This window comes from Alternaria infectoria, assembly GCF_024043175.1.
Source record: "Alternaria infectoria strain BMP 0036 chromosome Unknown scaffold_2, whole genome shotgun sequence".
Classification (NCBI taxonomy): domain Eukaryota; kingdom Fungi; phylum Ascomycota; class Dothideomycetes; order Pleosporales; family Pleosporaceae; genus Alternaria; species Alternaria infectoria.
In genome coordinates this window covers 1219028-1247015 of record NW_026250691.1, presented here as the reverse complement: position 1 = coordinate 1247015, position 27988 = coordinate 1219028, and the positions used below count along the sequence as shown (strand labels likewise).

At 53.5% G+C, this 27988-nt stretch overlaps 12 protein-coding genes across 12 annotated transcripts; 6 read left to right on the top strand and 6 right to left on the bottom strand.

The window, feature by feature from the left end:
- Positions 1–330: 330 nt before the first annotated feature.
- J4E92_001862 (uncharacterized protein) lies at positions 331–1523 on the top strand (the record flags this gene model as incomplete). Its single annotated transcript, XM_051493271.1, has 2 exons — positions 331–616; positions 673–1523. The coding sequence occupies 2 exons, from the start codon at positions 331–333 to the stop codon at positions 1521–1523; spliced, it is 1137 nt and encodes a 378-aa protein (XP_051356502.1).
- A 410-nt stretch (positions 1524–1933) lies between these two features.
- CCP1 (heme peroxidase) lies at positions 1934–3109 on the bottom strand (the record flags this gene model as incomplete). The annotated part of the gene is made up of 2 exons (XM_051493270.1): positions 1934–2645; positions 2697–3109. The coding sequence occupies 2 exons, from the start codon at positions 3107–3109 to the stop codon at positions 1934–1936; spliced, it is 1125 nt and encodes a 374-aa protein (XP_051356501.1).
- A 1139-nt stretch (positions 3110–4248) lies between these two features.
- J4E92_001860 (uncharacterized protein) lies at positions 4249–5589 on the bottom strand (the record flags this gene model as incomplete). The annotated part of the gene is made up of 1 exon (XM_051493269.1): positions 4249–5589. One exon carries the CDS (start codon positions 5587–5589, stop codon positions 4249–4251), a length of 1341 nt encoding a protein of 446 aa, XP_051356500.1.
- A 954-nt stretch (positions 5590–6543) lies between these two features.
- Positions 6544–8311, top strand: J4E92_001859 (uncharacterized protein; the record flags this gene model as incomplete). Its single annotated transcript, XM_051493268.1, has 4 exons — positions 6544–6562; positions 6736–7354; positions 7401–8011; positions 8070–8311. The coding sequence occupies 4 exons, from the start codon at positions 6544–6546 to the stop codon at positions 8309–8311; spliced, it is 1491 nt and encodes a 496-aa protein (XP_051356499.1).
- A 502-nt stretch (positions 8312–8813) lies between these two features.
- J4E92_001858 (uncharacterized protein) lies at positions 8814–9629 on the bottom strand (the record flags this gene model as incomplete). Its single annotated transcript, XM_051493267.1, has 1 exon — positions 8814–9629. The coding sequence occupies one exon, from the start codon at positions 9627–9629 to the stop codon at positions 8814–8816; it is 816 nt and encodes a 271-aa protein (XP_051356498.1).
- A 336-nt stretch (positions 9630–9965) lies between these two features.
- On the top strand, positions 9966–10594 carry RPS23 (40S ribosomal protein S23; the record flags this gene model as incomplete). The annotated part of the gene is made up of 3 exons (XM_051493266.1): positions 9966–9975; positions 10086–10334; positions 10416–10594. 3 exons carry the CDS (start codon positions 9966–9968, stop codon positions 10592–10594), a joined length of 438 nt encoding a protein of 145 aa, XP_051356497.1.
- Positions 10595–11050: 456 nt separating this feature from the next.
- On the bottom strand, positions 11051–12574 carry J4E92_001856 (uncharacterized protein; the record flags this gene model as incomplete). Its single annotated transcript, XM_051493265.1, has 1 exon — positions 11051–12574. One exon carries the CDS (start codon positions 12572–12574, stop codon positions 11051–11053), a length of 1524 nt encoding a protein of 507 aa, XP_051356496.1.
- Positions 12575–13180: 606 nt separating this feature from the next.
- On the top strand, positions 13181–14793 carry J4E92_001855 (uncharacterized protein; the record flags this gene model as incomplete). The annotated part of the gene is made up of 2 exons (XM_051493264.1): positions 13181–13720; positions 13771–14793. The coding sequence occupies 2 exons, from the start codon at positions 13181–13183 to the stop codon at positions 14791–14793; spliced, it is 1563 nt and encodes a 520-aa protein (XP_051356495.1).
- A 207-nt stretch (positions 14794–15000) lies between these two features.
- J4E92_001854 (uncharacterized protein) lies at positions 15001–16250 on the bottom strand (the record flags this gene model as incomplete). The annotated part of the gene is made up of 2 exons (XM_051493263.1): positions 15001–16208; positions 16247–16250. 2 exons carry the CDS (start codon positions 16248–16250, stop codon positions 15001–15003), a joined length of 1212 nt encoding a protein of 403 aa, XP_051356494.1.
- A 1330-nt stretch (positions 16251–17580) lies between these two features.
- On the bottom strand, positions 17581–22676 carry J4E92_001853 (uncharacterized protein; the record flags this gene model as incomplete). The annotated part of the gene is made up of 5 exons (XM_051493262.1): positions 17581–19349; positions 19402–20098; positions 21205–21302; positions 21360–21588; positions 21639–22676. 5 exons carry the CDS (start codon positions 22674–22676, stop codon positions 17581–17583), a joined length of 3831 nt encoding a protein of 1276 aa, XP_051356493.1.
- A 603-nt stretch (positions 22677–23279) lies between these two features.
- J4E92_001852 (uncharacterized protein) lies at positions 23280–24726 on the top strand (the record flags this gene model as incomplete). The annotated part of the gene is made up of 2 exons (XM_051493261.1): positions 23280–23374; positions 23430–24726. 2 exons carry the CDS (start codon positions 23280–23282, stop codon positions 24724–24726), a joined length of 1392 nt encoding a protein of 463 aa, XP_051356492.1.
- Positions 24727–25794: 1068 nt separating this feature from the next.
- On the top strand, positions 25795–27958 carry J4E92_001851 (uncharacterized protein; the record flags this gene model as incomplete). The annotated part of the gene is made up of 3 exons (XM_051493260.1): positions 25795–25799; positions 26090–26665; positions 26716–27958. 3 exons carry the CDS (start codon positions 25795–25797, stop codon positions 27956–27958), a joined length of 1824 nt encoding a protein of 607 aa, XP_051356491.1.
- Between the last annotated feature and the right edge of the window lie 30 nt (positions 27959–27988).

Sequence of the window (27988 nt, the reverse complement as noted above, 5' to 3'; positions counted from 1 at the left end):
ATATGAGAGGCGCATGGATTTTATGCCATACGGTATCGCATTGGTTGCGAATGTCTAGCCAGCTTCTGTCACACGTGTAACAACTATATGTATACATACGAAGAGTAAGATACGCATCAACTTCATGGCTGGGATGCCTGATATACTCCAACTAACACACTATTCGGGGGAAAAATGATCACTTCCTGCCCAAACATGATGTGACTAATATGAACGCTCTTTCCTGTTGTCCCCACGCGCCTTCCTCAACGGAGCCGGAACATCCCACAAGCTTCGCGTCTGCCCCAAAGCTCGACTTCACCTCTCAGCACTCTCAAACACAGGAATTGAATGGAGGTCGAGCGCAACGTACCTGAACTGCGGGCGCGCGGCAACATGGGCCCGCCGGCGAAGAAGACGGTGTCTGCTGCTGCCGTTTTCAGAAACCAGGGTGCTTTCAGGGAACAAGGCAACATCACACGCCAGGCAAATACCAGCAACTCCAAGTTCACGGAAGAAGATGCTGACGCTACGACATTGCTGAGCGCCGGGTCTCATTCGAGCGCGCGGAGCGTAGAGAAGAGAGTAGCAAAAAAGAGGTCTTCGAACATGCACCCTCTAGGCGTAGAATTCAAAGGTATAGCTATGCTCTTTCATTTCCTGAGTGCAGACCACTAAGATCGTACTGTACAGATGCCAGCGATAGGTACCGTCGCCATATCTACAAGACTGCTTCTTCCAGAATCAACAAGGCCCTCGAGAAGCTTCTTCATACTCTCTATGAAAGTACACTGCAGACCGTTACTCGCAACAGTAACCAGCAGGATCCCAATACCTCGCCCCTTAAGATCTCTGCCCCAGCGAAGTACGAGCGCCTAGCCACTCAGCTCTACCAGCCCATCTCTCAGTTCACTCTATCACTACGGCGCACTGACAGTGAGGGAAAGAGTGTACGTCTTGATCAGACACTTGAGACTCGCATGCTCCATTACGACGACTTGATCGCTAAGGAGACGGCCAAACTAGCGAAATTGCAGAAGGAGTGGGAAGTCGTCTTGGGCGAGATCTGGAAGCTAGGAGCTACATGCCTAGGCGAGGAAGCCATGGAAAATATGCTGTTCACCAAGCAGCCATCGGACGAATCGGCATTACCTGCTTCATCTTCGCCATCGAAAGTCACTGACGCCGAATCCACGCTCTTCGTTCCTGAACACGAGCGTTCTCCAGCACGCGACAAGTCTCGTAACAACGGGAAGCGTGTTACCTTCCTCGAAGAAGGAGTATCAGCAGATGCCCATAACAACAAGAACGCCGTCACCCCAACGACCATGTTTCCAAAGTTCATATACCAGCCCTCGAGGTATCGCAAGGACGCCCTGCCTCTTCCAACAAGGCTCCCTGATGATGATATCAAAAACCTAGAGATGGAGGTGAAAGAACTGGGCAGGCAGGAATTGAGTGACATGCGTGAGATTGAAAAGGAACATCAGGCGTACTGGAAGAAGAAGACGGCACAACTTGCTATTGCGCTGAAGAGCGACTGATAGGGCAGGTCGATGCACACTCGAGAACATACTCACTTCAATGGCCTGAGTGCAAGTGACTACGATATGTTGGAAGCTACAGACTATCTACTTGACATGGACAGTCCTGCTGCAACATAACCCGCGGTATATGATCGCAGCTTCAGTTAAAACAACCTTTTCCCATCTACGTCCATCGACAGGACGCTCCTCATCACAAGTTCCAGTAAAAGATGAATAGGGACAATGCTCACGACGTCTTGTTCGTATACTGTATTTCCAAAGTCTACAAAGCAAGTAACAATAAACGTATAACCTCCAAAAGTGATCTAGCGCATGCTGCCTTTAACAAAAGCAACGGTCTAATAGTCTAGATGGATATCTCTGATTCAAAGTAACCCCCAATGCTTCTCTCCCAATCTCACATAGACTTAGTCGAACGAGCTCTTGAAGACGTAGCGCTGGTCCTCAGGCTGCTGGAACGGTACACCAAGCTCGAATAAAGTCATGACGCTCTCGGAAAAGTCCTTGAAGAAAGCGTCGTTGTCCTTGGCGTACAGGTCGGTGTACTTCCTGAAGCTCTTGTCCTTAACAAGCTCCATATCCGTGGGCAGCATCATCAAGCTCTTGGTCTTGACGTCCTCGAACTGCTTGGGGCCGTTCCACTTCTTCCATGCCCACTTCTCCTCTACAAGGAGCTTGTAGTAGTCGTTGGTCAGGGTGGTGGGAGAGAAGGTCCAGGGGCCGTCGAAGCCAGAGCGGTCAGTGTGGCAGCGACCTAGGGCGTGTGCACCGGAAAGGGCGACCATGGCGCGGTCGTCGAAACCCATGCGGCCGAAGATGGCGCGGATGTGGCTAGAGTCCTTGCTGGCGTCGGGAAGACGGCCATCGGGTGTGCAGAAGGAGACGTCGCGGTCGGTGCGGCCAGCGCGGTATGGGATCTTGGGGCCCTGCATTTCTTGGATGGCGCAGACACCGGCGAGGATCCACAGATCAGAGTAGGTGATCCATGGGAAGGCCTCTTTGACGGGCTCGAGGAAGTCGCGGGCGGCCTTGAGACCAGCGTTGGCGCCGTGGTCACCTTCGGGAGCGAAGCGCATGGTAGCGCCGTTGGAACCACCAGTTCCTGTCATCTTGTCGAAGCTGTTGTCTGTCAGTTCATGTGTCTAATAGACAAGAGAGTAGAATACTCACGTTCCCGAGGCGTGCCATGCAAGGCGGAGGAGAACGGGACCGTAGCTACCATCATCGTAGTCGTCGTGCTCCTCAAGCCTCTTGGCGATGTGGTTGTAGACCTTCTGGTAGTCCTCGAACCTGGGTGTGAAGATCTTCCTGCTGTTGGTCTGGCCGAACAACTCTGGCTGGTATGTGTAGAGGCCGTATACACCAGCACCGACGAGGAGAGCGCCCGCGCCCCAGGCTAGGCCAGTTGGGTTGCCCTCATGCTTGTCTGGTCCATCCTCCTGAGAAGCGTATCCGCGTCGTTGGTTGCGGAAGGCGTTCTGTGTGGGCGCGACGAAGCGGGCAGAGGAGCGGGTCGAGGTGGTGCGGAACGAGGGAGCGGCGGTGCGCAGGGCGCGAGAGAAGTTTCGCGAGGCAGATGCCATTGTGCAGACAGTGGATGGGAGATCGAGTCGGCCGAGCAGAGTAATTTGTGCAACAGCTGGATGTCTGTTGATAGGCTACTTGTGGAGCAGTTTGCCTCTTAAAAGGTCAATTGACAGTAGCACAAAGGCAGGAAGGTCAAAGAGAGTGAAAACACAAACGCGAATAGGGCGTAGGCACGGGAAAGCTTTTAAAGATAATGTTTCGTTGCCTCGGACTCAGATGGCGACAATCTTTCTGGAAACAACGGCATCGACCCACTTTGATAGCCTCTGCACCAATCAGACGCATTACGGGGCATAATCGTCTGGACCCTTGGGATTACGATATCTGATGCCGCCGCGACACTTTTCCGATCGTGAAGCCATTTCCGCCGATTGGGTTATATAATCCACGCTTCTAGCAGATGACGGTTTCGAGTTTGAGACTATCAGGCAGGGAGACCCGTGGTTTTGTAGCTTCGCAGGGCTGGGCTTTGTCCTCGTGCATAAGCCGACTTCCACGCTCTGTGATTCGCTGTGGTGGCGTCGATCGACGCAGGCCAGCCAGCGAGATGAGGGGTACCTGATGAGGCTCTGCGGCATCTCTGTCTAATATCCTTAGCAGTGGGAATCGCCACACTCGACACGTGGTGTTACAGACGATGTCTGTTGTCTCGTCGCTGCTTGTTATCCTGGGTAGGACATGGTGGCCAACCAGAGCTTTCGTGTACTAAGCCGCCGGAAATGACTCGTGCCATGCCCACATGCCGTTGCCCTCCGATGAGCGGCGTGAACGACAAAAGTGGGTGCATCGCTCGAAGAGGCAGTTTTATCGATCCAGCTTTGGTACCTCACTGTCCTCGGCGAATGTATTTGTCAAGCAAAATTTCGATTCAATTATATCCAGGGCATACGATACGTATCGGTAATGAAAAAGAAGCCAGTACAATTAACGCCTGCTATCCCTTGTCCTTCAATGCAGTTCCCAGTCTTGATAAACGCCTTGCAAAGAAATGCTCACTTAGGGTTGTGTGCGTGAAGAAATCAGAAGCCATACCATGTTTCCAACTCCAGTGCCATGACATTAATGCAATCATTACCCGAAACATTAGCTTTCTCGCGTATTACTCGTCCCAGCGTGAACTCTTAAGAAAATATGATCAGTACATGCCATTGTGCGGAGGCATACCCATGATCATGCCGAGATACGGCTGCGTGTGCGGGTAACCGTCCAGGCTGCCGGTAGGCGTAGAGATGCCGGACGTCGATGCCGTTGCCGGCCGCGATTCTTCCATGTTTCTCTTGGCCGCATTTTCGGCGGCTTCCTTTACGATCTTGGGCTTGAGAAGATCCCAGGAGGTGCTGTTGGGGTCTTTGGGGATGGTAATGGCACGCTTGTATGCCGGACACGCTTCTAGCTCTTTGATACTGATGGGTGGATCGAGTTGAGACGCCTTTTCCTTGAAGAAGTTCTTGCGCCGTAACTTCTTTGCAGTGTAGTCAGAAGTTCTAGCCGTGCGTTGCATCTCTTCCCACTGCTCCATCTTCTTTGCAAACATCTGGCGCTCTTCTACCTTCTTGGCCTTGTCAGCAAGCCATTCAGTCCACCATGTAGCCGTCTCTTCTGTGTTGGGGTCCCTCTCTCTGGACTCCTTGTGGAACTCGGCAACGAGCTTCTGCACGTCTGACCGCAAGTAGATGGTCTTCAGCGCATGCGTACTCGCTGGTCCCACGCCGACAAAGTTACCCCATGAATCGAAGATGCCACTGGGCAAGGCAGCGCGGATATAGGATACGTCTTCGCCGTTTGGACCTCTCAGCTGGGCAACAGCATCGTATTCCCTGATGACTTGGGTGTTGAGACAGTCTTTGCACATGCGGCGCAGGAAGGCCCAGAAGGTCTTGCGAGTGTTTGGGGCGCCGCAGTCCATACAGCCATGCCCATGGCGCAAGTGGGCGAACTGGAACTCGGTGAGACCTGGAGGTGGGTCCGGCATGTCGGTTCCGTAATAGTAAACCCTGCTATGCTTCCAGAGCATGGGGTTATCCCGCAAAAACCGGTAGCATGAGGCAATCTTGCTACGCATCTCGAGCAGCTGCGCAGGGTCCGAGTAGGACAGTATGATGAACCAGCAGTCGAGGTCGACGCCTTTGGACAGGATCTTGCCCCTTCGTAACCTCGTCGGCTTGCGCTGCTGCCACTGCTGGTTAAGCAGTGGACGGGCCGGTGCCGCAGTGAGTGGAGTCGCATCGTTTCCGAAAGAGGCGGCCGGGTTGCCCGCCTGCTCAGAGTCCTTCCTGGACTCGTCGCCCCGCTTGCGCTTCAGACTGCCTTCGACCATGGCCAACGGCACATTGTGGGATCGCACCTCGTGCGCCAGCCCCGCGCGCTTTCCGCCTGGCCGCCGGCAGTTGATTACGGTGGCATAGGCCTGGTCTGGCGTCTGCAAGAAGGGAGTCTGCTTGTTGACGGTAAAGGCGACATATTTGGCATTCACCATCTCGGGTCAGCAGGCCAGCCGCTCGGGGTATCGTCGACGGGTAACGGGTCGCTCGCAGTCACACTTCCACGTCGTGGGTCGGGCCTGGCATGCGGTGCTGGGAGGATGGCGAGATTGAGAGTGCAGGGTCGAGAGGCTGAAGGAGAGGAGGCACAGGGAAAGGAGTGTGGACAACGCTGAGACTTCCGCGCGCCCAGGCTTGAGTTGATGTCGGCTGCCGAACCAGCTTGCCCGACCAAACCAAAACTACAAGGTTGGCCCTTCGGATATAAAACCTGGCCTTTGCTCAGCGACCGCCGACACGCCCTTCACCACCATGTCGACAGTCCCCAGTTGACATCAGCCCAGACAGTACCTGGCAACAACTACGTCTGCAGGTGGAGTTCTGCAACTGTTCCGACAATGCCATGCGGAAAGATGCGCGCTTGCTATTCCGCATCAATACGTGCCGACGCATCTTTTCCCTTTAGGCCCGGCGCCACACTGCTGATCACATGGTTACATCACACGCGAGGCGCACGCTTACGGTCCTTTTCCAGCAGGTTTGAGCCGGCCAATGTCGCCTGTCTTTTTGCTTGTTCCAAAGCCGAGCGGTCGACGATTAGTTGCACGCCGTGTTTGCGCCATGTCCTTGGGTACCCGTGACTTCGCGCTGGCGACCGGCAGCGCAGCTTCCTAATGAGGACCTCCATCGCTTACGCATGCATGGGCAAACAGCCAAAGCCAGAGATGCGGGGTTGGCGAGCGTCGACGATGCGAGAGTGGTCAGAATTGTGCTAGGGTACCAGCGACCTCGGCCTTCGCTGTGACTCCATTTCACTGTCCGCTTTCCAGGATATATTGCCTTCGCTCCCGCCTCTGCAAGTGTCATGCAAGTGTGAATTTGGCATCGGACCTACTCCCGAACACTAGTCATCACCCAGGCGGATAGAGTCAAGCTCACCAACCGTCGTCATGTTCGGAAGGAAAGAGAGTAAGTCGCCGCATTCTGCTAAGCTGGCCCCGATGACTCCCGCGGAATGCTTGACGCATCTTGTCAGCCGCAAGCTCATCGTCAGCTTCATGCCGCACAGATTATAATTGCATCACCCTACGCTCTTTGCCCTATATACAGGGTCGTTGAAATATGCTGATCATCCGCAGAAGACGTGCCGTCTCCGGACGTGGACAAGACAGATCCAATCCCTCACTATGACGATACCTACGACGACGACCCGGCGCTTGTCCCATGTCCGCCCAACACCACGGAGTCCAAACTCGTGACCAAGATTGACCTCCACGTCATTCCCTTCCTTTGCATCATGTATCTCCTGGCCTTCCTGGACCGTGTCAACATCGCAAACGCGAACGTCTTTGGCCTCAGCGAGGAACTTGATCTGGCACGAGATAATCGCTACAACACTGCTCTGGTCATCTTCTTCGTCCCCTACATCCTCTTCGAGATCCCGTCCAATGTCCTTCTCAAAAAGATGAAACCTCGCGTCTGGCTCAGTATCTGCATGTTTGGTTTCGGTCTCGTTACTATGCTGCAAGGCTTTGTGCAAAACTACTCTGGTCTGCTTGCGACTCGATTCTTCCTTGGTGTGTTCGAGACAGGCATGTTCCCGGGTGCCTTCTACTTGATTGGTATGTGGTACCGCAGACACGAGGCGCAGAAGCGGTATTCGTTCTTCTTTAGTTCAACGACCCTGGCCGGAGCCTTTGGTGGACTGCTAGCTTCTGCGATTGGCAAGATGGACGGTATGCGCGGATACCAGGGTTGGAGGTAAGTTTTGACGGTGAAAGTCGTCGACATTCACTTACTCTGGCAGATGGATTTTCATTCTGGAAGGACTCTTGACCGTTTTGGTTTCGTTTGCTTTCTTCTTCCTGCTGCCAAACTTTCCAGAGGAAGTGAAATGGCTCTCGGAACCCGAACGCGCGTTCGTCAAAGCCAGACTTCAAATCGACCAAGGACGTTCCGCACGTGAACGACCTATCAAGGCCAAGGACGTTGTGAATGTGTTCAAGGACCCCAAAATCCTCATTGGCGGGCTCATGTACTTCGGCTTGATCGTACCTGCCTATGGATACGCCTACTTCTCTCCCACCATCATCCAAAGCTATGGCTACTCGAAGATCCAGACACAACTGCACAGTGTTCCTCCATGGGCCGCCGCTTTTGGTTTCTCGATGTTTGTCGCATGGTTCTCGGACAGGCTCAAACACCGCTTCCTTTTCACCATATTCCCCATTGCTGTCTGCATCGCTGGATTCGCTATTCTGATTACCGTACACGACAACCATGACCTGCAGTATGGAGCGCTCTTCCTTGTTGCCATGGGAGCCTACACCGCCATGCCGGTTATTGTATGTTGGTTCAACATGAACTTGGGTGGTCACCACCGTCGAGCTGTAGGAAGTGCATGGCAAGTCGGCTTTGGTAAGTTAAAGAACTCTCGTAAGTATCTGAGATATCGAATGCTAATCCAACACAACAGGTAACATTGGTGGTATTATCGCCGTCTACTCTTTCCTGAAGACGGACGCGCCCAAGTATACGCGGGGATACTCAATCAGTATCGGCTTCGTGTGCCTCAGTGCACTAAGTTGCTGCGCGTACTTTGTCATGTGCAGTCTCTCGAACCGAAAGAGGAATAAGAGCGTCAGGGATGTAGGGTTGACGGAGTATGAAAAGACCGAAATGGGTGATTTGAATCCGGAGTACCGCTATCTCTTGTAGATGGTGTGTGTAGACGTAATGGATAAAGAGTACGAAACAGAGGCGGTAAAGCGTTGATCTCACACATAAAGATTACGCAAAAGAAGGCGCGCAGTATTGAGTCTGCTGATATAATTCTCTTCTTGACCATAGCATTGATCCTTGTGACACTAGTCCTGGCACACCACCTCTATTACACGGCGTAGGCTTCAAGATACTACCAGTTGCGCGTCTCATCGCCCGTGAAGAGTGTGTTTCCACGTCGCACTTTCATCGTTGTTGGCTGTGGCCTTGCACCACGCAATTTATATAGCGCCACTAAGCCAAAGGCCCGTCGATTGAGCATGTGGCTTCTGCCAGAGGTCTTCATAGGACGTGTATATCTTCTCGTTACGACGAGGGGTGCGAATGTGTACTCCGTCTTTCTGGCCGAAGAAAACAAGCTCAAGAGCCGGCCTGGATTCACGCTGCCCGTTTATGGGCATAGTGTTCTGGATAATTCCCGTTCAGGCTGCGCGTCGTCTCAAGTAACGCTCGCAGTGTCCATACTGTCTTCACTCCCGTGTCCCCAGATCTCTTTGCTCTCGCTCTCAACCCCTCGCATGGCCTTTGCGACCTCTTCTAGTCGTACAACGACTTCTTGCACCCCCTTGTTCACCTTCTCAAAATATCGGTCGTTCTCCTCTCTCCTCTTCCGACTCAACTCAATGTCCTTCTCTGTTTCCTCCTCGAGCTTGATACGGTCGAACAGCTTTTCGCCTTTTCCCGACCCTGCCCCGTCGTGAGGGTGGTTCGCAAGACTCTGGGGTTGCAAGTCGTTCGCTTTGCTGTCCTGCGACTTCTTCTGTTGTTCGGGTGTCTGTTCGTCCTCTTCCGAGCGCGCCCATGCTTTCGCAAGTTCTATCTGCGCTTTTCGCAGCTCATCTAGTGCTCGAGAGTGTTCGGAGCCGAAGACTGTCATGCCTGGGCCCTTGATGGCGCTCAGCTCAACCTCCTCCAAGGTGTTTTGCATCTCTGCCCATATCGCTTCTGCGCGCGACGATGCTTCGGCATCTGCGGCTTGGCTGTGCTGTCTTTGTCGCCGTTGAAAGGGCGCCGAGGGGTTCGTGGAGGTGAGGCTGAGGTGGTCGCCATCATTGGTCGTCGTGGGTGGGAGAGGTCGCTTGTTATCAGGAGAAAGAAGTGAGCGCTGGCGGACTAGAGGCGCCCTTGCAGGCGTTCGGACTTCGTGCAGCGATGTGTTGGAGGCATTGTGTGACGGTGGCCCGACAAACAGCGCAGGCGCAGGAAGGCGGTTAGTTTGCGTCTTGGTGACTTTCTTGTCGTCTTTGGAAGTCATGGTAGTGCATGCGCTGGGCGCGTTATGAGGCTGAGTTCGCGTGATAGAAATGTGTGAGCTTTGCGATGGGAAGTTGGGCTAGTCACTACGAATCTTGAAGTCTACTGATTTGAGCTGCAACTACGTGCTGGTGTTCATTGATGTTCTCCCCAGACGCGATGACGATGGCCCGATAAGATAAGATGCCCGTGCTGCGCTAGCCCCTTCCGGGCCAAGGCCGCTAAGCTGTGGGGCTTGGCTCTGGCGCACACTGATTCCAGCCGCTCTCGAAAATACTTCGACGTCCGCGATACTAACCACACTTCCCCCAGCACACCCGTCGTCAATACCGCAACCATGGGTAAAGGTACGCAGCCACTCCCTCCAGAAGCCCCCGATCGACGCGAAATGCACAATTCCACGCCTTCGCCGTCCTGACACGGGCGTATATTGGGTAGTTGCTCACAACATCATCAGGAAAGCCAAGAGGTCTCAACGCCGCCCGCAAGCTCCGCAACCATCGCCGCGAGGGACGATGGGCCGATCTCCACTACAAGAAGCGTCTCCTCGGAACCGCCTACAAGTCGTCTCCCTTCGGTGGATCTTCCCACGCCAAGGGCATCGTTCTCGAGAAGGTCGGTGTTGAGGCCAAGCAGCCCAACTCCGCTATCCGAAAGTGTGTCCGTGTACAATTGATCAAGAACGGAAAGAAGGTCACCGCTTTCGGTATGTCACTATGCGGAGATTGAAGAGGCATCGGCGACGAGCCTGTGGCAACAATGAGAGCGTGGGCTAATAATCTGCCAGTTCCCAACGACGGTTGCTTGAACTTCGTCGACGAGAACGACGAGGTCCTCCTTGCTGGTTTCGGTCGTAAGGGCAAGGCCAAGGGTGATATTCCCGGTGTGCGTTTCAAGGTCGTCAAGGTTTCTGGTGTTGGTCTGTCCGCACTGTGGAAGGAGAAGAAGGAGAAGCCCAGGTCATAGAGGACTCGTCTGCAAGGAGTCAAGGAAGGAAACGAACGTGGACCACAAGCCCGCCATGAACGAATGATGGAATCCGCGGATCACTATGGGGGGTTACCGGAGTCTTTACATCGGGGTTATCTGTGCTTCTACCCGGCATATGAAAAGTCATGATATGCTGGAGAGTTAGATAGAATCTGACTCGTTCAAGCGCCCACTCCGTAAGCGTATGCCATGGAGTGATGTTCGGTGCGTCGCCATGTCGTTTAGGACTCGGTAGTGAATGTGGTGCACCAAATATGTTTCAGGTTATATGATCCATGATTCATTGATCGAGAAATAACAGTACTGTACACAAACCGCCGTGTAGTAACAAACTCCGACCAATGCAACATAAGAAAGAAGCGCCGCCGGGTATCTCAAACAAAACGCCAACCACCTATGCAATCTTGGCAATCCATGCGTATGCAGTCCATCTTATTTCGTAAACATGGCATTAAACGTGTCCTCCAGTCCAGTGTCCTTCATAGTCCCGTAGTATTCGTACTTCAGCTTCGGGCTGGCGAAGAGCTCAGCATCCCTCTTGACGTTCTTCGGTACACCAAAGCCATCTAGACCCGGTATCTCTCCCGCACCTCCTTGCGCCTTCTGGTCTCCTTTGAAGAACTTGGGTGCGTTTTCCTTAAGGGGAGGCGCCCAGACACTCGGTTTCCAGGGGTTAGGTTTTTGGTTGGCGCCAAGCGAGGGTGGCGGCGGTGCAGGAACCCGGTGACGGAATGGATTCGGGTCTGGTTTGGAGAAGATGGAGTGGGGTTCTTTGAAACGAGGGGGTGTTGCTGGCTGACGAGATGTCGTCTTGGAGAAGTGGTTGGGTATAATCTCTGGGGGTTGTGAAGAGAACCGACTTCCGGAATTCTTGGTCGGTGTCCAGTCCATGTCGTCTGCGCCCAAGAATGTAGATCGCTGAGCATAGGGTGTGGTGACGTCGGTAGCATGTGTGGTGAAGGAGGCTTCTGAGATGGTGGGCGATGGGGGAAGAGGGGAGGACTCCTTGCACTGATCCATGCCATTTGCAAAATCGGGCGCTATACTGTCGAAAACGCTTGCTTGGGGATGAGCTGGGTGGTAAGAGCCTCTTCTTGCCTTCTGTGCGCTATCGGGTGCGCTGGGTACGGGTTCGCGAGCCGTTTTAAGAAAAGAGGGCGCGGCGCCGTAGACTATGCGGACCGCCTTCCATGTCATAATAGACGAGAAGGTTAATATTCCGAGCATACACACATGTGTGTACCGGAATAGTGTCAACGTGTCGTTGTTGATGGTGTGACCTTTCCAGTAGTAGAGGGTTAGGAAACGAAGAGCCACGGCAGTAATTCGAATCATCCATAGTGACATGAGCCCGCGCATCCTGCCCGTAAGGCTGTTCGTCTTGAGTTTCAGCTTGGGGTTCCACCAGATTGTGAGAGCATCGGCGATAATCGCAAAGTTCAGCCACTTGAGTATCACGGGCGAAAGTACACAGATTTCGTCCATCCAGCATCCCGACTTTGCCTGAGTCCAACAAGTATCCCAGCTGAAAACTTGGTACGCCCGTATACCCTCATCCGGGCCCATGTACAGTCCAGCAGCATGCCAGACAATTCCTATTGCTGTGCTCACGACGTAGGTCCACTTCGCCAGCGAAATGAACCTCAATGTCCATGCTTGTCGGTGGGTGTGTACAGTTGTGCGCTTCTGTTTACTCGCTTCCATGATACGCGCCAGGTTGTCTGCTCTGGCAATATGGTTCGCGTTCCGGATCTGATGTTGGACTCGAGGCAGACATTCGCTGCAGACTTGCGGGTACCGGGTCTCGAGCTCGTCCTTGTAGTCCTCGTACGCCGCTAAGAATTGCCCGTACGTCGGATCATCCTCTTCCGGAAGGTACTCGCCCAAGAGCTTTGCGTAGAGGGTCTGGTTGCGCTGGCATGTGTCGCAGAAGATGTCGTCACCGGGTACGGACATGGCGGGCGTTGGGGAGCGGGAGCGCAGGTGTTGGAAGGAGGCTTGAGGGGCGGTCGCGACTTCTTCGATGGGCGGATCGGTGATGTTTCCGCGCTGGGCAGCAGGTCAGTTGGAGAGGTTCGGGTGTTTATGCGGTAGAGTAAGTACTTGGTCGAAGTGATTCACGGCGTCGCATTGCGGACAGTGAAATGTCTTGGGTAGCTGCGAGACAGTGTCGCGTGACAGTGTATTGCAGTAATGGCAGCGCAGTCTGCGCCGTAATAGCGCCATGGTGGGAAGACACCTGAAGTGGGTGGTGATGGGTAGGGTTGATGCACCATGTCATGGGCGACGTGTTTTGGATTCTGCCGAGGCGGCCACACCGCCCGGGCGCCGGCGCGGAATTTTGGCTCACCAGGTCGAATGCACTGTTCACCACTTCTGGAGGGACGACTGCCGACAATCCATCGCCGTGGAAACAACACCGGCTCGAACCCTACGACACACCGTATCCGTCTGATCTCCCCGGTCGTATCCGCCACTACACCCCTCGCCGCCCGCCATTCGATGGCTCGGTAGTCCGCAAACCCTCGCATCTCCATCTCCACCGCCGCCATCCCGCCCACCATGAGCCAATTGATCGTCAGGCCGGGGCGCAACGCCGCCCGTCAGGCCAAAAAACTCAAAGAGATCCGCAAGGTCAAAAACGCAATCCAATGGCACGAGCGGGAACGCAAGAAGCGCCAGGGACTCAAACAGGACAAATGGGAAATCAAGCGAGCCATCCTTGCGCGTAAAGGGTGGGAACAAGAGCGCATCAAGGGTGTCAGGAAGCATGCTCTGGCCAATGCAAAAGAGGACTGGAAACTTGGTCCGTTGAGGCCAAATCGCGCCGTCGGCCCAGATGCTGAGAAATACGGTGCCCTCACCGGCGGCCAGGTGCAGAAGCCTGAGATACCTATCGAGGCGCAGAAGAGCCGGAACGCTTTTAGGGAAAAGAAAGGCCTCGAGCTCGAGTACCCGCTGGTCGTGGACGATAAGAAATACTTTCCAATTGTGAAGGGTGATCGTGTCGTAATTCTGAAAGGAAAAGAGGCGGGCAAGGTCGGTGTGGTACGAGAGACCATAGATCGATCACACGACGTCGTTATTAAGGGCATGAACTTGGTATTTCCCGCCTAGCTGTGTCATCAAATTTGAGTGTTAACATTTGCCAGCAATACTTCGACACTAGTCTATTTAGTAGTGCTGCCGAAGAGATGGGGCCCAAGGTAGAGAACGAGGTGCCTATGCCCTTGAGCAATGTACGTCTCGTGGTACCTGCCGAGATAGGCCAGGGAGACCAGAAGCGTTACGAGGACGTCGTGGTCGAGAAGATCTACATGGAGCGGCATACCACCGGCATTGATCCATACACCGGTACTGACTACGGGAACGACACAATACCCGAAGCACACCAATACGATCCTCGAACTGGACTTCCCATCTTCCATCGATACATCGCAGGCACACGGCAACGACTGGAATGGCCATGGGAACGTGTGGAAGGAACTGAAGCTGTTGGTACCACAAAAGAAACAAGCAAAGACAAGAAAACATTACTCAAAAAAGCCCTGGCCAAGGTGAGCCAGCCATTCACGAGCTTGAGTCGTTGGCGGAGCAAGAATAAGGAGGACCAAGCTCAACAAGACGCAACGAATGGCAGGAGCCCAGTCGACCTCGAGGCAAAATTCGCCGAGATTCAAAGGCAAGAGCAGGAACGATTCAAGACCGCCGCTCCAATAAGCATAGACCCTGAGCTTCCTTCGGCCTATGATGTGGACACAAGACGAAACATTGTCGAAGGTTCGCAGTCTATGGCTTATACGCTCGTTGCGCCACCTTTCCCCGACACGATTGCGGAAGAACTCCGTAGCGATATCCACGAGTTCTCCATCAAAGCGAAGAAAGACAGGGACCCCGAAGCACCGCGTCCTATCAAGGTTGCGCAACACTCCGAACAGGGTGTGGTCGCGCGAGAAATTGCAAAGCAAAAGCACAGAGCGGCGCAGGCAATGAAGACGCCCATGCAATTGAGGTGGGAGCTTGAGCATCAGAAGAAGGTGCAGAGCCAGAAGGAGAAGCCGCTTGTCGACCAGGAGAGCTTGCTGGCGGCATTGGGTCAGCACATGCAGAAGAGTGCTACGAAGCCGTATCTGGGCAAGAAGCAGATTCCCAGTCAAACCTCCGACCTCGACTAGAGTGACTGAGACGATGGCATGACAACGCATCACGCCTGTGACACGAGACTTGTAGCATACCTTTTGTATATATAGCATGGATTGAAGCCGAAAACTCAGCTAGGCTTTCTGTGGCCTGTGGGGTATCTTCGCTGTAAATGTACATCAAACGCCTGCATCATGCATACCACGATCTCTTGAACCTCTCCCATAAAATCGTCCTTGAGCTCATACCAGAATGCCCCAGTATTCCGCTCGTCCTCCTGCGCCCTCCAACTCCTCCCACTGCACCAGGAAGCGATCCACGACCTTTAGCAGCAGTTTCCCACTCAGACTCAGTGTCTTGACTCGTGCAAAACTCTCCACGTACACTGTCTTGCACTTTCCCCTACTATTCGCGCCCTTGATGTTGGAGAAGCGCAGTATGAGGCTTGCGAGGATAAGAATTACAGCCGTAGCTGGGCCGTTGGTGATGATGAGATCGGGGAGGTCGGCGGCTGCAGCTTCGTATGGCGTTGTTGGAGCTTGACCGGCCAGAAGCGGTGGCGCGCAGAGGAGAGGTGTGAAGGAAGATAGGAGGGTGTAGAGTGAGGTGAAAGGCGTTGTGAGGAGTGGCTGGTGTATCTTGCGCGCTCGAGGGATGACGGCGATGTTGTAGTGGTCTGGCCCAGTGCATATTGGCCTCTCTGCCCTCTTCTCTTCTAGAGCATGCGTTGTGCCGTCTGCATCTGTAATCTCCATCACAGGTCTTCTTCCCGTGCCATCTGGTTGCACCACCTCTTTCTCCGATTCTTGCTTTCGCAGTCGCTCCTTCTCTCCATCTTCGAGTCCTCGCTCAAACTCCGCGGCGCGTTGTGCTGAGAATGCATCTCCGCTGCTGACCACGTATGTTCGGTGTGTGTATTTCCGTGTGTCCAGATCTCGCAGTAGGTAGAACATCTCGTGTGTATGTCCGCCTGATCCAAGAACGACGAGGATACGTGTTGCGAGCGGGCGCTTACGCAGTGGTGTGGACTTTGCACGCGCATTTGGAAGGACGGCAAGCAAACGTAGTGTTGCCGCGACCAGCAGAGTAGCGAGGGTCGCGATCGCGAAGGAGAGGGTGTAGAGGGAGGACGGCGGGGGTGCCATGGTGGGGTTGTCGCGAAGGATGAAGGTCAGGTCGTGGTGAATTGTTCCCTCGATCGCATGTGCCAAGCTGAGGAACGGTGAGATACTGCGTCTCGGATTGAGCGCAAAAGCAAGATTGTCGTGGCTGTAAACTTCACCAGGTGAAGGTACGTGTCGCAGCAATTGGCCAATCGTGGGGACCTCGGGACGCGAAATCACATGCTTGAGACTTGGCGTCAGCACAAGTTGACCATCCGCGGCCATTTTCACATCTTCCCTGCATGCTAAGGGCTCGTCCATCATACCTAGGTAACCAAAAGCCATGCCTGGCGGTGTATAATTCACTCTCGCTCGGTCAAGTCACACATGCCAACAATGTGAGTATGGAGGTCCCTTCAACATCGGGCATTGCGGGACACGCAATGCAAACGGACTTGCTGTTAAAGCATGGATTAGTATCTCCCTCTTTTTGGAGAAAGAAGACGCCTATCCAAAGAGCAACCCATGAACCATGGAAAGAGGTGTTTTTCTTTTTTGGAAAAGAGACATGCAGGATGCTCCTTGTCAATTTGGACAACGAGATCTCCGGTATGGTGTTGGAAGGATCAGGGTGGAACGAGAACGATGTATTTATACCCACATGGTCAGACTACCGAATCCTGAGATGGCTGGTTCATCAGGAAGCCTGTATGTGTTAATACCAGCAAATTAGAAGATGAGAACTTCATGAAACGAGGCGGTGTTATTTTGGACATTTTGTCATCTCCACCTTCCCACAGAAACCCTTCACATGGATCATTTGTGCCATTTTGCAGAGCAAGCGCACATCAGTCACACAGAGACAGTTTTTCGTTTAGTGAATAGTTTGGTGCTTGAACGCAAACCTTGTTACTCACACCATGGAGTGGATATTTCTTATTTTCGATTTAGCATGCTTCTCACGATATTTTGCGGGAGAGGAGAGAGGGGAATATAGGTAGGTTTTTATGTACCGACAGTTCATTCGACTGATAACCAGTGCTTTTGGCCATGTTCTCACATGGTGACTTCTGATACGATCTTTGGAACACCTCGGGCCATCACGGCTACGACATCCGGTCTTGGATACAGACGCAGGTTTGGCCAGTTCAAAGTTCGTTCCGATGTCCTCCATACAAGCATCTTGATACACCTTCACATTCTCGAATTTCCAGAATGAGTTGCTAACATTCACATTGATTGTGCTTGCAATCCTTTTGGAGCCCAGCAGAGGTTCCTTGTTGTGGATATTTCTCAACATTGGTTCTGACTCTGACAACGAAGTGCGGATTCAGCGACATGTTCCAGTAGTAGATGTATTTCGTTTCGGACAAGCATTCTCTCGCAAGTCGCTCAAGCAGACCAGACATGGTCATTTTGTAGGTGTTTTTTTGGGGAATGTACAGCATGATCTTGTCGTATTCGTTTTCGAAAGAAAAAAATGTTGGAATAGAGAATGATTTGAGCTCTGATGCGAAAAGGAGGGTATATATACATCACTAGCGATCCCAAACTAGCTAAAGCGACAAGGTACGTATGTCAAAGATCCAATACTGTCTCGATGTGTTCATGAGACGTGAAGAATACGCCATCCACCGAGAAAGCATGTGTGTACACATTCCCAACTCCGCTGCGGCCATCCCCGAACGATTCAAAACAAAACGATGCGCGCTTTCGCCGTTACCTTCCACTCCCATTTGCAAGAACATCTTCCCAAACCGGCCAATAAGCATTCCCACCCGGCTCATCCATCTGCCAAATCAAACTCGGATTCCGCCTCATGACGCCCTCATACTCTCTCTTTAATTCCACCAACCTCTCACTCAGAATCCTCATCTCAGTGACCACCAGCCTCAGCTCTTTGCCCTCCACAGTAGCAGGCGAAATCTCGCCCTTCAAATCCGACAACGGGCCAATGAGACGCGTGAGCGTGGGTGGTAGACTGTACCGAAAAGAAGCTTCGACCCAGGCAGTGATAGCAATACGAGAAGCTAGGAAGGCGCTCAATGCGGGTAGGTAGGCGAGTGTATCTGCTGAGGAGGTTGTGGTATAGTGTGAAGATGGGGATAGAGCGCGGCTTAGATGAATGGGCCAGCAGAGTGCCGCATATCTTAGGAAGGGTAGATGAGTATCGAAAGGCACGGTGCGGATACTATTCGCCCTCGAGTTTTTCTGTTGAGTTGGTATTATTGGTATCGCGTGGGTGTGATTGTCTCCGTCTGATGAAGACAGGGACTTGTATCCGCTGTCTACCGACGCGCTTGTTCTTTGGCTCGCACCACTGCTGGTAGGTATGGTAGGTGGCATGGCTGGACTGTGAGGCTGCAAAGCGCCGAGAGGGCGTTTTGGTATATCGTGCGCGAGGTAGGAAAGGCATCGTGCAGCAAGGTGGCCATGGACGCTGCTTGTGTCGCGGAGACTGAACTCTGAGCCTTGAGATAGTGGGTTGAGAAGGTAATCGCGTATGGATTTGTGGGTGAAAGCGATCTCGTCGTTGACCACGCAGAGAAGACCACATGTCAGTTCCGGTAAGGCTTGTATGATATCGATCGTATGCGGACCCTCGGGAACGTCGGGTCTGTATGTGTCCAGAGCAGCGTGTAGTGCCCCCGGACACATGCGGTTGATCGGGAAAGACAACCATCGAAATGTGTCGGCGATGACGCGTTTTTCTGTTGGTGGATGGCGCGCTAACGCGTTAAACATGATAAAAAGGAGCGCTTCCAGGCCCTGTATTGAATGCACTCCCTGGAGGATATGCAGTCGCTCGTCCGACGACAGTAGCGGCGACTGAAGGAGTTTCAACAACATGTTGGCCCAGAGAAAATCACCATCTGCCGTCCTCGCGACTTCCGACATGAGCCTTCGATTCATAGAGATACCGAAGAAGCCCTGATCTGCCAGGCGATTCATTTCCGGTACCACAAACTGATCGATAGCGACAACGTTGTGTTGACTGGTAAGGGAGAGGATATGAGGTGCATCTGAAGCCCATTTCTGATACTCAAGTGGTATCTTCAAATTCGGTCTGCTGAAGAGGATAACTCTTGTGTCAGATCCACGACAGAGTCTTGCTAACGATACAAGGAGCGTATCAGTATCGCTGCACTCATCGATGCCATCAAATACAAGGAAAGTGGGGTGCTGCCGAAGTAGAATCAGAAGAACATCGAGCACTTCATCAGAGGTGGCATGCTCTCGAAAGGACGTCTTCCGCAATAAGAGGCTGACAGTATCCAAAGTTGACCGGTCCTGCCGACGAGCGTGGAACAGCTGGCATGTCATAGCCCGGAAGGCATCTTCAGATTGGTTGTTCTCGGATAGCAAGTGATTGAAATGATAGCTTGCAGTGGCCGGCGGTTCATCGCACAGATCAGGATCGTCCGCCTCACCAGCTAGATTTTCAACGACTGAATGCGAGATGACGGTCTTCCCAAAGCCGGATTTTGCTGAGCGTTTGTCAGTTTATAGAAGACTTGAAACATACGCGCGGCGACCTACCCTGCACAAACAGTACGCGATGTTGCCAGTTGCCAAGTAAAGTTTCTCGGTCATTTGCCATGCTGCTCTCAAAGCGCGCACTCCTCCATTGGGCGTATGCGGCGACACGCAAGAACCAATCGCAGGACTCTTGATAAGGTTGTTGAGTACCGAGAGACCTTGTTACAATTGAGGTAGAAGATGATAGCCAATGCTGTACTTTCTCCACTCTCCTCAACCGCTTCGCGAGCCGTTGTTCATCTTGCTCCACACGACCGTTGGCCATGACTCCGTTTTGACGCTGCAAAAAGTCGATATATCTCCTGCGGTGCTGTGAGATGTCCGCGTAGTATTGAGTCTGGTTCGCGGTTTCTGTTTCTAACCACCTTCTGTGCTGGCCTAGCCGTGTTTCAAGGTGGGCAAACCGGGAATCGAAGGGTCGCCATAGTGTCTCACTGTGGAGGACGTTCGTACAACTGATGGATGTACTTCGTGCCCCACGGCAGAAGATACGGTACAGCTCCAAAAACAGCTGTACAAGATCCGCATATGCGTAAGACAGAAGTGCAGCCAGATGACGATCTCCAGCCTCGCCATGAGACTCGGCTCCGTTGCGCTTGCAGATGTTGTAAACTTCCTGATAAGGTGGTATGATTTGCGAAATAGCTTCGAGTACATCGGCAATTTTCTCTAGAACAAGCACGCAATCACCGCTCATCTGCTTCCGTATTAGTCCAAGTTGTATGTCAAATGTACTACATGCATACCTTGAAGACTACACGGACAGTTGTCCAGAAACAGCCTGCCCATGCGGGCTGCAATTCGACACACGTGCCAAGGACATCGAAGTAGGGTGCAAAGGTGCGAATGAACAGTGTAAACTTTTGACTGCATACGACTAGTCTTCGGTCTGCTGATCCATTGCCAGCGGTAGTACGACGGAGCTCTTCGAGTAGAAGTGTTGAGCTGATATGATGATCGAAATGCTGACGATGTTCTTGCAGTATGGTGTTGTGTATTGCTTCTATGGCGTCATCAAAGAATGGATGGTCCAAGCTATATATTGTTAGCTACATCCAGGCCATTAGTGATAGACTAACCTCGAATCAACCATTGCTACGTCCATGTTTTAAGCCTATTGCGACAGTTCTCGGATGGAATCGAACTTGAGCGCAGGCGTCTTCTCTGTAACGAATGCATTGGCACAAGATGTTAAAATGCACGTTCAACAATTCAGGACGACGGCCACATGGTAAAGGCATGGAGGCGACAGGGGCAGCGGTGTGTTAATGTAATAAGCATTCAACGTGCTCGTTCTGATGGGACCCAAGCGAGAGCAATTACGGCCCTGCATGGAGCCACGGGAGAAGAAATGGGCGTCGTGGGGCTGAAAGGTTGCGGGAGATAAGCGGGATGTGTAAGAACATGGTGAGTGAGTACCCGTCGCCACGCATGTCATGCCCCGGACACAAGGGAATTGACAGGCGTGGGGGAGCAGGCTTGAAAACGTGGGCGAGACGACAGGCCCATGCGGCAAGTCGCAAGTGGCAGATCGGAGCTGCATGCCGACGGGCGGGTAATCCCTTGTTCGTAATGAGTAAAAGAAACTCAAAAGGAACGTCTTTCAAGCGAGGCGTGGATCATGAACGAATAACATCTTGGGTATCTCCTCCAACGAGCTACATAGCCAACTGCTCGGCGCAACGGGTCTATAGTACAAAAAGTATTAGAAAGCGAGGTACTAGAGCGAATGCCACTAAAATTGTGGCTACCTGACTAGGCGGATGCGGGCATGCCGAGCCGAAGCGCAAGCAGCGCACGCACGTCGGTGACATACTGCAAGCCTTCGAGCAGCGGGATAAGATGCAGCAGATCGTGGTCTGTTGGGTCGCTAATCCAGCCTTCGATGGGAATGGCATTGTCTGGATGCACAATCAGTACGAGCACAAGTGGGCGCACTGGACGGTGGGTGAACTTACCAGGATGGAAAACGTAGCTCAAGGGGCTATTATCAAGAATCATGACTTTGCTGAGATCGGGCTCGACCTGAGCAAGGTCCTTGATATAAGCCCCGTTGCGAACAGTGCAGTGCTGTCGATAGTACCTGCCTGCAAAATACTTGCGCTCCACCTCCAGCCAGTCGATGACGGGATCTGCGTATTCCTGTACCGAGGCGGTGAATATGATCAGATTGTACCACTTACTAACCTGGTCGTTTCGTTAGTGTGGCATCAGGCGTGCCTGGCTGGTGTGCGTACCTTTTTCAGAAAATCGTCGCAATACGGCCGTTTGTGAACATAGTATAGGAGCGGCACTTGGGGACCAATAACCTGCCCGTCGGCGCCGACAGATGCCTGGAGCTTGACCTCTACCATGTGGCCCGTCTGGAAGCGACCGCCGTTGACTATGCTGTGGATCAATGTTTCATCGAGATCGATGATGAGCGTCTTCTGGTGCGGTCCGACAGCGGATACGCCTTTAGCGGAGTACGAGGGCTGGCGGCGTGGCACGAGGGGGCGCGGGGGTTGGGGCGCTCGTGGGAACTTGGTCAATTGTTTCGAAGACGCGGTTACCGGCCCAGTGGGGGATTTGAGGGAAGCGGCAGCCTCGGAGGAGACGGAGTTACTTTTGGACGACTGGGCCTTCTTCGCTGCCTTGCGTTGCCTCAAAGCGTCATCGTTGTGATGTAGCGTGATGCGTATCGACCGCTTGGCCGGGGCGATCTCGTCTGCTCGTGCGGTTGCGCTGGATTTGGAGCGGGTATGGCGCGACGGGCTGTCGGTGTCTGGGTCGCGTGTAGGAGATCGCTCGCTCTCCGAGTCGGACGTCATGGCGGTCGAGGTTGATGCTATTGACAGTGATCGCCTCGTGGGTTGTTTCATGACGGGCTGCGCGACGCTCGAACTGCGACTCTTGCGCGTGCCTTTCTCGCTACGGTCTGGGGCACCCGAGGCTCGTGAAGCGTGCGCCGCAACCTTTTTCCGACGTCCGCGAGTGAATGTCCGCGAGATGTGATAGATCGGGGCGAGAAAGGAGAAGTGGCCATCCTCTTCGTAGTAGAAGGCGGCCACCAGACATTGCCCCGTATAGACAAAGGGGGTTGCGAGGACGCCCACCACCGCGACGATGCCGTCAGATATGCGCGACGGATACAGCCATCTCCTTCGCCGCTTGGTGTCTTCGTAGGGGCCCTTCTGGGGTTGCTCGAGTAGAGGTGTCTTTTCGTCGTATCCGGATGCGACCGCTTCCGTATTCGAGGAGCCGGAGCCGGAGCCGTCACTCCTGTCGGCGCCCATCTTGCGCGTCTCTCTCTGTGCAGCTATTGCACTCGCATCGTCAGCGGGAGATGAGATCGAGGGCCGAGGTTGGAGAATGGCGAAGGACTGTGGGGTAGCCTGGGTGCTGGGTGCGCTGATGCTTATGTCTGGGATGACGGTAGGACCTCCGTGACGGTGATGGTGGGGCTGTTGGGAAGAGTGTGCACAGCGACAGCGCAGTCAAGATGCTCGTCCAGCACTGGCGAAACTAGCAGCAGGCCGAGGCGTGACTTTGTCGAGAGAAGACGGGTATGCAGCTAAGCAGAAGGTTGGGGACATGCCAATGACGAACCGCTGGAGAGCCCGTGCCCAATCGGAACGCTCAAAGCTCAATTTAGTTACGACTCACACATTCCCTCCACCAAGTCTTGAACAAGCAACTCTCCCCAACAGTGCCTTACAAACAAAACACGCGTGGCCGATACTCTGAACCCCTAAAATTATATCGGTTGTCTGGAACCCTTTCAAACGCACACAGACACCCGCAGAGTCATCCAGGAACAACCCCACCACCCCACATAACTGCTATATACCGTTCGAAATCTTGGGACGCTCGAGTACAAATCTGCAAATATCCCCACGATGCAGGGCGCGACGGTACAGGCGCCGGGTCTGTCAACCTACCTGAAGTCACTAAAGAGTACTCCAGTAGATGCCTCGGTGGAGCATTTCATCTCGTGAGATACGCCTTTCCGCGCAGTAGCGCAACTACAACTAATATCCCTACCCCAGACTTCTCAAACGGCGACAAATACGGAACTCGAGACCATGTGCCATTGCGACGACGGCCCTTCTTCTGCGCGTGGTGGGCGAGTTCAAGGGCAGGGATGCCGCCAAGCTCATTGAGCGCATAAAGCAAGTCGGCAGGCGGTTGACATCGGCGCAGCCACACGAGGTGGTGGTAGGAAACATCGTACGGCGCGTACTGGGACTGGTGCGCGAGGTGGTCGACGAGCATGCCGAAGGGCAAACACCAACAGGCAGCGAGCCAGGCTACTCAACACCACATGCACACGCGCAGCACGACTCTCTCCACAGACCAGCGCTCAACTCGAGCATTTCCACATTCAGCCCTCTCCGGCATGCCGTTGCCGAACCCATGCCCACGAGCGTCTTCACCGACAACGCCTCCGACGTTAGCGAGCCCTCGAGACGGCCCCCGTTGCTCACCTCACACACCTCGTACGCGCCTACCTCGTCCGCTCCCCTCGTCCACTCGCTCTTTGGCCTCTTCTCCCAGCCAGCAGATACACCCTCAACTACAAGCACCCCTACAGGGCAGGCGTCGCCAAATGGCAAGAGCACGCTGACGGCACTCAATCTGGAGCGCCTCGAGGGCATCAACAAGAGCCAAAATTTGGACCTGAAGGGCGAGGTCATGGAGGGCATAAGAGAACTTCAGGACGAGCTCGAAACCTCAGACAAGCAGATTGCCGAAGTCGCCCTCGAGCACATCCACGCCAACGAAATCATCCTCACCCACACTGCATCCACAACAGTCCAGAAGTTCCTCCTGTTCGCCGCACGGAAACGCAAGTTCACAGTCGTACACGCCGAGACGTATCCACACGACCACACTGCCACGCATGGCATCCTTCTTACAGGCAAGAAGCGAGAGGCGAATCCAGATGACGACGAGGACGACGACAAGTGGAAGCCCCTCACCGATGCTGGTATCCAAGTCTACGTCATTCCAGACTCCCATGTCTTCGCCATAATGTCCCGCGTTAACAAGGTCATTCTGGCGACCCATACCGTATTAGCCAACGGCGGCCTGGTAGCCGCAGCTGGAGCACACATGATTGCAAAGGCCGCAAAGGAGCACCAGACACCTGTTGTCGTACTCAGCGGTGTATACAAGCTCAGCCCAGTCTACCCATTCGACATCGACGAACTGATCGAACACGGTGATGCCGGAAGTGTAGTGCCATACGACGACGGCGAGTTCGTCGACAAGGTCGATGTTGAGAACCCACTGTACGACTATGTTCCCGCAGACCTTGTGGATCTCTACATCACCAACCTGTAAGTCGCGATTTGAACAGCTCGATGCCTTGAATGTAAGCTAATGTCTTATAGTGGCGGACACGCTCCTTCATATCTCTACCGCATCGTAGCAGACCACTACCGCACCGAGGACATTACCTTGTAATTCAACCATGAACCACGGCGTTATGATACCAACAAAAGTTAAGATGGGAAGCAAAGTGCGCACAATAGCCCATGTTCCATCATCTAGAGAAGGAGACTCTGCGCTTGCAAAGTGCAGTGGCCGAAACCAATGAACATTACTACAAACGTATCGCCCATTCAGCTCAGAGCACGTATGCGACCATCTTCATCATCGCCGACCCGTGCCCTCGCCCTCTGCCCGACCAACTAACATCTCCTACACACCCTTCTTCCCAATTGGTCGCGCCTTTATGCCCCTCCGCACGCACCCGTATCCCGCAGATCACCGACCCAATTCATTGGTCACCTAAGCTCTAGCAGTGTGCCCTTCGGCCATCGGAAATCAATGGATTTTGTCAAAATTACCACGTTGGGCAGTTTGACGGTCCGTCAGGGTGGGTCGGCGGGGCGGAAGGGCACAGTGGCGTTCTTAGTAAACAACAAGTACGGAGTCGCGATGTGCCCTTCGAGCCCTTGCGCGTGGGACTCGTCTTACTTTTGTTGAGATTTGGCCGTAGGCGCAGACACCGCATACCCAAAGCGCCTGATGGATTAGGCTAGTTTGTAGAAGCTGTTCGATTGTTCTTCGCGTATTCTAGCTGCAGCTTCCTCAAGCTGAGGTGTGCGGAAGAGGGGTCGATATCACCCCCTCAACTGAGCCTCGCTATCGCCATCTGCACTCAGGATTACGTGTGCACATCCATCTCGATTGCGCGCGCAGAAATAACAGCATGCGACAAGTGCTAGCCGTTGCCCTCTTCGGAAGCTCCTCAAGGTGATAACGTAGGGCTTATCGTGGGTGCCGGGTCGGCTGTTGCTACATTACGTATGCGGGCGCGCATCTTGTGGAGCTGAGTTGATAGAGTGACACTCTGAACTTGACCGCCTGGCCGCAGAAGCAGTGAAGGCGTCTTCAAGGTGCATCATGTCGTTTCTCGAACTTGGGGGGTTGCATGTGTTTGTTACTGGAGCCGCCGGAGGAATTGGTAGTGCGATTGTAGAAGAGTTTCTAGGTATGTCATGGTCTTGTGCCTTTGAAGTTGTCAAGGAGTCTTGCACATCAAGTGAAGTTTGCAGGGTCCATGGTGGGCTCAGGTTCTTGGTCAAGCCCTCACCCTGCGGTGGAAGGCACGCTCCAGGGCTTCGGCCTACAAGACAAGGAATCAACGCCATCATCTTGATTGGTGTTTTTGCTCTCATGTAACCGTAACTAACGCCAGCATAGCACAAGGCTGTAAAGTCACTGCACACGATCTTCGCCCAAATCCTCTCGCCTCAACAGACCCCAACCTCCACTGCCTCCAAGGCGACATCAGTTCCGAAGCCTCCATCCAGGACTCCATATCCCAAGCCATCCGCCATTTCTCGCAGCCTATAAGCATCCTCTGCGCCAATGCAGGTATCACAGATGAATCGTCCAGCTATCCTATCTGGGACATGCCCAGTGAGCTCTGGGACCGCACCTACGCTGTCAACGTGCGTGGCACGTACCTGACCATCAAGCACTTTCTCAAATCCATTGAGAAGTCGCAAAGCGATACTGGCAAGGAAGTCAAAAATGTCAGTATCGTGGTGACGGGGTCCGAGTGTGGGGTCTTTGGTCAGGCAGGTCATGCGGAATATGCGAGTGGGAAAGCAGGGCTACAATACGGACTGGTGAAGACAGTGAAGAACGAGATTGTTAGGCTGAATAAGAGCGCGAGGATCAATGCCGTCGCGCCCGGATGGGTGGAGACCAAGTTGATTGAAGGGAGGTTGGATGACCCAGGGGAGATGTGGAGGGAGGCGGAGGCTACGTGAGTCTGACGCTCATACTGACTCTCCGACACCTTGTTAACGATTGCAGTGTGCCGCTCAGAAAAATCGCTCAACCTACGGACGTAGCGAGAGCAGCTGCTTTCCTGGCAAGTCATCGCGCTGCAGGTCATATATCCGGACAATGCATATCTGTGGATGGCGGTATGGAAGGTCGTATTGTGTGGTCCGAGGAAGAAGTTCGCAAATCACAGGCAACTGCTGTCGAGCCCGAAACACCATCTCTCAACGCAACTGGTGAGGCCGAGATATTTGGCACCGCAACCGAAGGAGTCTCTCTAGCTAGTAGGATCCCATCAGCAATGGCTGTCCCGACCATGTCATCTCTCGGCAGTTCTCAACCAACACCGAAACCGAAGATCAAGATCCTGCTTTCTGTGGATTTTGATGCAGTATCGGGCTGGCTTGGTACTGGCCAACACCCCGATAACAACCTCGCGGACTACAGTACTGGCTTCTTCAGTGGCCACGTCGGAGTTCCCCGACTACTCAAGCTCTTTGCGAAGCACGGCATCGCGAACAAAGTAACCTGGTTTGTGCCGATGCATAGTGCAGAATCTTTCCCAGAAGAATTTGCTGCCATCAAGAGCAGCGGCGCGGAGATAGGGTTACACGGTTATTGCCACGAAGGCGCCCCTCAGCTTACGCCCACCCAAGAACGCGAAGTCCTCGAGCACTGTATAAGCCTCTACCAGGAACTACTAGGGAAACGTCCACTGGGCTACCGCGCACCGCTCTATCAACTCCGCGAAAGTACCGTCGAATTACTAGAGGAGTACTCTTTCCTCTATGACTCCTCACTCTCCCACCACGACAGCAAACCGTACTACCTCCCGAACCTCCCACCCATCAAAGCGCCAAAGTACACCGAAGAGGCTTCTGCGAAAGACTGGATGAAACCCCTGCCTAAGCCCAGTGCCCCCACAACCAAAACCCTCGTCGAGATCCCGGCAAACTGGTACACGGAAGATATGACGCCGCTCCAGTATCTTCCCAATGCACCCAACTCGCACGGCTATGTCGACGTTCGCGTTATGGAGAACATGTGGAAGGACAAGTTTGAGTGGATTATGAGCGAGATGCTTGAGAGTAATGGGGACAAAGATGTAGTGGTTTTCCCGTTGGTCTTGCATCCGGATACCAGTGGTATGGCGCATGTCATTGGCATGATTGAAAGAGTGATTAAGTGGCTGAAGGCGTGGGAAGGAGACGTGGGTTTCTGCACTTATGAGGAGGCGGCTGGGGAGTGGAAGGAGAAGAATGCTGTAGAATAAAATGAGAAGCATGGAATTGGGGGTTGGATT